Below are 10,232 nucleotides of genomic sequence, written 5' to 3'. Positions count from 1 at the left end.
TCGATCCCTCCGGCATTCAAGGCGTTCAAACAAATCCTCTGGCTGCGATCCCTGAGATTCTGCATGGTGTGAGCCTAAACTTGCCATGGTGTTCCAGTTCCTTTTTCACACTAGATTCCCACAGACGGTGCCAATTGTAAGCGCTCAATTGTACCTGGACCCAAAAACACACATGGGCTCAGGCCCAATGAACCTTAAACAATGAAATTTGTAGAGTATGGGCTTGCAATCTAGTTTAGGGGTATTGAAAACGTGACAAGCAGGCTATAATGCCACAATCTTTGCAAATGATAAACAAATATGACAAGGAAACCTCCTCGGACGTAAGCCGATGACAGTTTATATATTACTTCTCTTTTTATGCCAAAGTTACAGTTCTTAGTTTATTTTCTGCTTCTCCCTCAAAAAATCATCCTCTTTCCTTCACCACCTTCTTCCAGTCTTTCTCTAATAGCTGGAAAGTTTTTATCCTATTGTTCAGGGGTCACTTCCCCATTAATGCAACCAGGGAGGTAGGTGTAGGGTCTTTAATGTGGAGGTGGCAGCCTTTTCATAAGATATTTCCCTCACACCGTTGCGTCTGGAGGGTGCCTAAGTCCCCCTTTTATCCAACGGTTTTTACGTAACCCTGCCTTGATCTTTCTGGCGAATCCCAGGGTCATCGTGGGTCTGTCCGAGGAGATATTCGTCCTCGGACGAATCCTCAGACTCTCGACTCATGGCCGAGTTACGGTTCTAGGAGGCTTTTTAGTCTAAACAAACTAGCGCCCATCAACAAAGCCCAATGCCCAACTACTTACTTAGGTCTTTTTAGTCCCCACAACAAGCATAAATGTTAGTGATGCGGTACCATACTTTAGCTGAAGAAAAATGCTAACACTACTACAAATTTTACAACAAATTACAAAACCTTCTCTTCTAGTTCCTCGATCTTGAGAAAAATGTGGGTTTGTATTATTGTAAATTTTTTGTTTTGAATATTTCTAGATTTTCTGAAATTAGACAACAAATTTTAAATCTTAATGCAACAAGGCATATCTCATTGAATTAGTCTTGTTTGCCTTCACAAACCGACATAACAATAAATTTGATTGGTGTGGTGATACATCAACCACATAATAATAAATTTCTTAATTACATTTTTGTAAGCATAAATTAGAAGCCAATTAGTCTACCGATTTTGGCAAAATCCCAACAGCAAATGTACATCCGTACTCATTAGAAGGCATCCAAAACTTGCATGCATAACGCCTGGCAGTGATGAGACGGTTGTACATTAGAAGGCATCCAAAACTTGCATGCATAACACCTGGGTGCTTGTACATTTTCCCTGTTCTTTTGAGTAATATATGAGACGGTTCTACCACTTGATTACGTTTCTCTTCTATAGTTATGCTCCTTGGCTACGGCTAATCAGCTCATAACTTGAAAAACGACCGCCTAACCCCAGTGTTCAGTAGCTCTTCAGAATCAGGGAAAAAAAATCTGTAAATTTCATTATAATTTTTGTAATGGTTGAAGCTGCTATTTTTAATTCCTATGGTAGGCACAAACAAATACGGATCATTTTAAAAGAGAATAATCAATTTTGTTAGGTTTTAGAATTGACAAATTCCATGTGACAAAACAATGTCTTTGGTAAAAGTGTATTTTTTGTTTGTTAATAATTTGACAGTTACAACACATGATGGAGAATTTGAACATTGAATATCTTGAAAACACTAAGAGGTGTCAACCAGTTGAGATATAAGACTGTGAACTATCATAAGTGTATTTACTGTTATAAAGTTTAAGCAAAAAGCCTTTTAAACATGTCATGTTAAGGTTGAGGAATCTTGACCTTTAATAAACATGTCGGGTTAATGTTGACTCCTACAGTCGAATATTCATGATTGCCATGACACAAACCTAATATGCAAAGCATGAATCACCACCTCTAGTATTGTATCAAAATTATATGTTTAGGATAATTTGTATAGGTAAAATAAATCTTTTAGAGCTTTTAAATACACTTGCAATATGTAAAATGGGAAAAAAGAGATATTTTTCCCTTTTCTTTTTGGTGGATTCTAGAGTTCTTTATCGTGGATTCTAGAAACCCCTTATAGATTTAAAATCTATATCTATTTAGAACAATGTTTAGTTCTTTAACACTTTCCCCATTTTATCAGGAACTAAGTCTTTTGTTGTTATTGATGGTAGTGTTGTTGAGAACTTTCCAATTGTTTGTTAATGTTTGTCAAGGATAAAAATGTTCAATGAAAAGGTTATGAGGAGATTTAACTTGCCTTAGATAATACTTGAAAGAATAAGAGAGATTTGAAAAGCAAATATAGTAATATAATACTGATTTTTTGGGGTCATATCTATAGTAAATTGGGCAACTTATGTGCACTCATTAAAGTTTATAAATATGATAAGCTCTCTTTAAGAAATATTAACACACACATATGTGTGTATAAAAATGTGCATGCATGTTTTTCGAATTTCTCAAAACTTGTGATAATATCATAATCGGTCCCCCCAAACCAGAATTTTTTGCCCACCTCTACATGTGAGCCCCATAGTTGCATATGGGGTTCATATAATGGAAGAGAAATAATGAATCGATGATTGTTCTCTCACACTCCTTGATGTACACTCTGCACACATAATATCCATTATTTCACGCATGATGTCTACATTTATAACATGAAATGAGTAATGTGTACATATAATATATAATAAAGAGTGTCTAAGAATTAATGCACATAATACATATCTGGCCCTTTTTACTTTTTTTTTTCCCTCTCTCCCTCTTTCTCATTTAAAAAAAATAAGGCATGATTTTATTGATTCATAAGAAACATCCCAATGCTTAAATGATTATTTTTGTCACATTGTTAGCACTAATGCTACTAATTGCGATTATGATCTCAGCATATAATTATATATTTACACACACAAAAGTGATTCTCTATAGTTCCAATTATATATATCATTACCACTAAAGCTCATCAGTGGGGAGCTATAAGCTCGGATTCCTCACCATAAACGCTTGGGTTCGAGTCTCACCAATAGATGGTGTGGGCCGGCCTAAGCTCGGGGTTTAAAACCGTTGTTTCTAGCCCATGTGTGGGGATGCCCCACACAACGCTGTAGGAGACGCCACATTCTCTCCTCTAATTTTTAATTTTTCTTCTACCAACTATATATATCATTTACTAGAAGGCATTTATACCCATCATGGCCTAGAGATATTGCAGAATGTTGCATAGATAGGATACATGATATCTAAACTGTGGCTGTAGAAGTTAGTACTTGTCCTCAGTTTCGTTAAATTTCATCACTATAAGTCTGAGTTGAGAAACTTAAATATATTTCACTGCTTCCTCTAAGCTGATGAAGGCGCTTGTCCAGTTCCGCGTAATTGAAGAGTTCCTCCCTTCTATACAAACCTTATCTGTTTGTACAGATCAGTTTACAATAAAGGCTGGTGCTCACTGTTCACCGAGGTACACACTTGTATTCCATGCACATTCTGTGCATCTCAATTTCCACCTTATTAACGTTTTACTACTTTTGTTTTTTGGTTTTTTTCCCCCTGTTATAATGAGTAACGGCTTTTAGATTTATAGCCAACATTTGAACCTTTTTCTTTGCCCCATCTCCTTTCTCATGCAATCTTTTTGTAGCTAGCTTGCTCTCTTGCTAGCTAGCTTGCTCTCTTGCGTTGATCTTGCCCATACATATGGCTTAAAAAGAAATGACTTACATCCATATGGAAGCCATGCGCGCGTCTATCTTGCAAAAAATGCCATTTGGCTAAGATAATGGTTCATTTATTTAGAATGGCACATGTAAATTATGACCATTGACCAAAAAAAAAGAAAAAAAAAGAGAGGAAACTACCACTCAACTCAAGATCTCACTCGAAAGGACCCGGCACTTTGAACCAAGTGCCAAGGGGTCATGGGTTCAAGTGCTAGTACTGATCCATACTCAGGTCCAGCTCAACAGGCGATACAATTGATGCAATCACCTAAGACCTTAAAATAAAAGAAGGCTCCCACTTGTAAAAAAAAAATTATATATATAATACTTATCTATATATTTTAATTAAATTTTTTTTAAGTACTTTTATTGGTCAATAAAATGCATTAAAGAGAGCCCATTATATCCTAAAATGACTTACATCCATATGTAAGCCATGCGCGTCTATCTTGCAAAAAATGCCATTTGGCTAAGATAATGGTTCATTTATTTAGAATGGCACATGTAAATTATGACCATCGACCAAAAAAAAAAAAAAAGAAAAAAAAAGAAAAAAAGAAGAAGAGGAAACTACCACTCAACTCAAGATCTCACTCGAAAGGACCCAACACTTTGAACCAAGTGCCAAGGGGTCGTGGGTTCAAGTGCTAGTACTGATCCATACTCAAGGCCGGCTCAATAGGCGATGCAATTGATGCAATCACCTAAGACCCTAAAAAAGAAGGCCCTCACTTGTAAAAAAAAAATTATATATATAATATTTATCTAATATTTTAATTAAAAATCTTTTCAGTACTTTTATTGGTCAATAAAATGCATTAAAGAGACCCCATTGTATCCTAAAATGCAAAAGATTAAAAAGAGAAAAAACAAAAATAGTCAAACTTTAGCTAACAAAATTAAATTTAGGCTGGAGAGCATGTTTTCTGCACAGTTGCATACTGCATAGCAGCACAAGCTACACAGTTGCGCACTGCACAGGCTGCACAGCCCAGTGACCCACATTCATAAGACAATACGTTTTCTTACTTTATCAATTATTATAAATTATCATACCAATTAATAATTTGATGTGTATGATATTAACTCATTTTTATTATAGTGATAGTAATTTATTGAACCAGGTAATAAATTAATTTTTATTTGAAAAAGAAAGATTAAGTGGATTAGCTATATTAAAATTAAAATTAACAAAATCTTATTTAAGGTCTACTATGTCACAAGAAAGATTAAGTGGATTAATTATATTATCAAATGAAAAAGAAATGTTAGAGAAACTTAAATTAAAATTAATTAGTAATTTTGCATCTCAAAAAGCAAGAAAAATAGATTTTAAATAAAAAAAATTCAATATATATATATATATATATTATATTATTAATATTTAAATATAAAAAAGATCCCACTTAAAATTTTTGCCTAAATCCTCTAAAGTTGTTAAGCCGGCCCTGTCCATAGTCCATACTTCAGGCAAGTATAGTGCTACGGTAGGAAGCCTTCAAAAAAACCTATTAACTTCAAACCTAGTTCTATGAAATCGTGGGTTTAAGTACTAGTTAGTACTGACACATATTTCCTAATATGCACAAATTATGGTAATAGGGTTGAGTAGTGATACATCTAGCTATGCACTCGTAGTAATCACGAGCTTACCAAAAAGTCTAAGTGGCAATGATTACACACGCAATCCCTTTTTTTTTTTTATATATATAAAAAAAAACCCATCAAGATTGAGATTGAGAGGCCATACTTTATTGTTTTCAGAGATAGTCAACTCAAGATTAGGTGACCATATTTTATAGTTTTATCATTTCAGAGATAGTCAATTTGAGATTGAGAGAACATATTTTTATTTTATAGTTTTTATATGGAAAATGCTAACATCCTTAAAAACATTTGTTAATGAACCATTTTAAAAAAATATTTATGAGAAAAGAAAAGAAAATTAATGTTTTGATAATTTTTTCTATTTCTTACAAAAGTAGTGTCAAAACTTTTTTAAAATGACTTGTTAACATGAAACGTTGCCTATTTTACACTTGCATTCCATGCACATCTTGTTCTTATTTCAATAAATGTTCTTCTTGCAGTCCACCTATATCTGTTTTGTTTTTGGACTTTTTTGTGTTTATTTTTTTAAGATTTTAAAATGCTTAGTCCCGTTTGATAACGGTATTTAAATAACGAAAATTGTTCTTTAAACATTACAATACGTATTTTCACATACTTTTTCACCCATATATATTTTTACAAAACTTAAACAACGTTACTAAAAATTTCTTATCAAACGGACTTTTAATGTCTTCCTTATTTAAACCCAACATCTCAACCATTTTCTTTGCCCCATCTCCTTCCTCACTCAATCTTTGCAGCTAGCTCTCTCTCTCTCTCTCCCTCTCTTTGTGGTATCATACAATCTTTCTTCTTCAAAACAAATTGATTGTAGTTCATGTATTCTCATTATGTTGGGTCCCTTACACCCACTACTAACGCCATAATGTTCTTTATAGATTAACATGGATTACAAGGACCCGTACCAGCAGGCTCTAATGCCAAACTACGAGTGTCTTCTCTTTGGTAAGCCTTCCTGATTAGACCCATTTTAAATCCTTAGCGTGCAATCTTTGATGTAATTTAACGTATAAAAATGTGTCGTACACAGATCTTGACGATACCCTTTATTCCTTAAGTACTGGTTTCTTTACGATATGCACCAAGAATATTGAAGGTTTTGTATTCAAGATTCTCTACTTCCTGATGTATTTTCAAACTATATAATCTGCGTACTCTATTTTATTAGTTATATTATATCGTCTTCTTTGGGTTGCGCTCTGCAGAATATATGGTTCAAAAACTTGGAATAGATGAAAAGAAAGTCCAAGAGATCAGTCCTGTATTATACAAGACTTATGGAACAACAATGGCCGGTCTCAAGGTATGATTTTATCTTGTTGAATGAATTAAAAAAAAAAAAGAAAAAAGGAAAAAAAGTGAAGGTATTATAAAGTTACATAATGCACAAATATGGTTTTTTTTTTTTTTTAAATATGATTTCTTTTCTTATCCAGGCAATTGGTCACGACTTTGACAATGATGATTATCATAGGTACCAATTTTCCATTTACTTTGTGCATATGAAAACCATTACACCTGTTCCTCAAAAAAAAAAAAAAAAAAACTCATCTATTGTGCTTGCTCACTAATCAAAAGTCTACCGCATCACCTGTTTTATCTTTTTTAGAAGTACATTTCTTACTAAATTGACTAAAATTTAAAGAAAAAATTTGGACAAAGCATAAAGTGAAACATTTTTTGTGGGAGGGGATTTTTTATTTATAAAAAAAAAAAGTTAAAATACACTGTCTGTCATAATTTACCAAGTTGGTGTTTTTAGTCACCGAAATTTCAAATGAGTGCTATTAGTTCTTAAACAATAAACCAGTGTTGTGTAATCTAATGTCTAAAGAGAATGTATAAATTTTTAATATTAAAAATGATAAATCATCACCTAAAAAATGTCACGTCATTATTCCGATAACCATATAATATAAGTAAAGAGACTAATGAGTAATGACAGTTAACATAATAATCAATAACGCTCATTTATTAAACTTTAAAGACTAATAATACTCATTTGAAATTTTAGACACAAAAAACACCCAATTTATAGAACTCCAAGAATTGACAATTATTGTATTTTGGCCTTAAAAAAAATACATGATCTCACGCTGTCCATATATGTTAACAGCTTTGTTCATGGGAGGCTACCTTATGACATTCTAAAACGTGATCATGTTCTGATGAATCTCTTGCTTAGCTTGCCTATTCGGAAAGTTGTAAGTTGCTATCTTTTTCTCACTACAATAACGACATAGAAATTAATTAGAATCGAGCTTTCTTGTGACATTTTTTACCCCTTAAAAATAGATTTTCTCAAATTCGGATAAGGCCCATGTTACAAAAGTTCTTAGTAAGCTTGGATTGGAGGATTGCTTTGAAATGATTATATGCTTTGAGACTCTGAACCCGACCAACAAGAATAATGTAGCTGATGACAACATTAATATTGAGCTTACTTGCCAACCCAATGGCAACTCGGGGCTTCCAAAGATTCCAATCATTTGCAAACCATTAGAAAATGCATTTGAACAAGCATTCAAGATAGCCAACATCAATCCTGAAAAAACAGTAAGATAATCAAACTCTCTGTAGTAAATTAGACATCTAGGCTCCATTGTAATATTGTATTTCTTGCCTTTTCCAGCTGTTCTTCGATGACAGTGCCCGAAATATACAGACTGCGAAGCGTATGGGACTTGACACTGTGCTGGTAAGTCAGTACACTTGAGTGACAAATTGAGATATTAGCAGAAAGAGTTATTGGTTGTCAATTTTAGCTGACACTATTGTGGATATCGTGGGTGTAGGTGGGGAAAAATCATCGTACAAATGGTGCTGATTATGCTTTAGAGAGTATCCACAATATCAGAGAAGCATTGCCTATGCTATGGGAAGCCAATAATAAGTTAGAAAAAGTCAGCTCTCCAAGAAAGATGGCAATTGAGACATCAGTGGAAGCCTAGAAGTAGTGCTTGACTAAAATGGCAGAAGCTGGTAGAGGCAGTCCTAGCCAATTTATGCCAGAAGCTGGAGTGTTTGCAACAAAATAGTATCTTATGTATTAGATATATACAGTATTTCTCTGAAATTTACACAATATGAGAAAAATGCTGCATATATGTAACTGATGCATGAGAAAATATATAATTTACTAGTCTATCTAAGACTGTATGTTGTTTTAGTTTGTTTAATGCATGCCTAAGAATAAAGTATATTAATTTAGATATTTTTGTGGTCCAATCTATGTCACTTTCATTTTGGTACAATGGTCCTAGTGGACTTGTATCTCTATTTGTAATCATCTCTGTCTCTTTCTTAATCTGAACTTTGCAATATGAAATCTAGTTAGCACCCCCCTTTCTTTGCATGAAATCTTGTTGTAAGCTTTGTGAAAGTGAAATTGGAAATGGTTTGTGATAAATGATAACATAATTGCATCTGTATAATTTGTTGTTGTTGTTTTTTTTTTAAGGGTATGGCACCTTACATCAATCAAATTGTCATATATATATATATATATTTATTTATTTATTTATATAATAAAGAAACAACATTACATCACCTTATTTGTCAAATCTACTTAGAACTTATAAAATGATGTGTCATCGATTATAAAAAAAGGCGAAAGTGTACTTTTGGTCCCTACATTTTGGGTCAATTTTCATTTTGGTCCCAAAATTGATTTCGTTACAAATGTTGTCCCTAAAAAAAGAAAAATCGATTCTATTTTGGTCATTGCCGTTAACCCACTAACGGAAACCTCCTACGTGGCAAACGGAATGCCCTGCTTGCTGACATGGTGCTGACGTTGCCATTAAAATATTATTTTAAAAAATTATTTGGCATTTTTTAAATGCCACGTTAGCATTTAAATTTTAAAAAAAGCCACATCAGAAAATTTATAAAAAAAATAAATTGAATTAAAAAACCTTAAATCTAATTAATTAAAATTATATCTTAAAAAACCAAAAATAATTATCCTTTTATTTCTTTTTCTTTTTCTTTAACCTCATCAGTGATTAGCTTTTAAATTTATCTATATGTTCTTCCTCTTCTCCCAAAACTTAGTTGAGGCGGCAATTCTGAACACAATATTTCGTATCTGGGTTGTCTGGCGACGAACCTTGACTGCTTGATCTTGATCTAGAATCGATTGTGGTGGTTGTGATGAGGCGTCGGAGGCGAATGAGGTAGAAACAGTGGCTTTAGAGGTGGAGGAGATTTGACGGTGGGGATTAGAGAAAGGCTCGTGGTCGCAAGTGCGTGAGGTAGAGACAAGCCTGAGCGTGTAGACGACGTAGGTGACGGTGACGGTGACGAAGAGGATGAGCTAGAGCAAAAGCCTAGGCAAGACTTTGGATTGTGGGCTCGACCCAGCATTGGGTGTACATCTTCTCTGTACCTTTCTCTCTTCACCCTCGACGGAATCACTCTCAGACCCAAACTCTCTCTAATCTTAAAATCTCATCTCCGCCGATCTGCCAAACTATGATCTGTGGTGGTGCTTTACTGGATGTTGGGTTCCTATTCTTTTGCTTGGATTTGATACTCATGTTCTTTGATTCGGTGGTGGTGATTTGGGGGTTTTTGTTTGTTTTTCCTGTGGGTTTTTCTGTGTTTGTTTGCCAAGAAAATTTATGGGTTTGAAGGGTAAGGTTTGCTTTGCTGGAGATATGGGTTTGGCATTTGGTTGAGATTTGGGTTTAGGATTTGGTTCTTTGCTGGAGATTGAACATGGGGAAGAACACAAGGGAAGAGCAAGAAAGAATAAAATAATGAAAGCAATAAATATAAAATAAAATAAAATACAAGAACTACGTTTAATTTATTTATTTTGTTTTGATGTGTTTGGTTATAAA

At 33.8% G+C, this 10,232-nt stretch overlaps 1 protein-coding gene across 1 annotated transcript; it reads left to right on the top strand.

Annotated features, from left to right (window-relative positions):
* Window positions 1-6,269: 6,269 nt before the first annotated feature.
* Window positions 6,270-8,336, top strand: LOC142608434 (uncharacterized protein C24B11.05-like). The gene is made up of 8 exons (XM_075780213.1): window positions 6,270-6,330; window positions 6,416-6,481; window positions 6,591-6,688; window positions 6,822-6,859; window positions 7,502-7,589; window positions 7,681-7,941; window positions 8,018-8,083; window positions 8,181-8,336. The coding sequence occupies exons 1-8, from the start codon at window positions 6,270-6,272 to the stop codon at window positions 8,334-8,336; spliced, it is 834 nt and encodes a 277-aa protein (XP_075636328.1).
* The last annotated feature ends 1,896 nt before the right edge of the window (window positions 8,337-10,232 follow it).

The sequence above is a fragment of the Castanea sativa genome, chromosome 8 (genome assembly GCF_040712315.1).
Source record: "Castanea sativa cultivar Marrone di Chiusa Pesio chromosome 8, ASM4071231v1".
In the NCBI taxonomy this organism is placed as follows: domain Eukaryota; kingdom Viridiplantae; phylum Streptophyta; class Magnoliopsida; order Fagales; family Fagaceae; genus Castanea; species Castanea sativa.
Note: the sequence above shows the minus strand (reverse complement) of the source record. Positions and strands in the feature narration are given on the sequence as shown.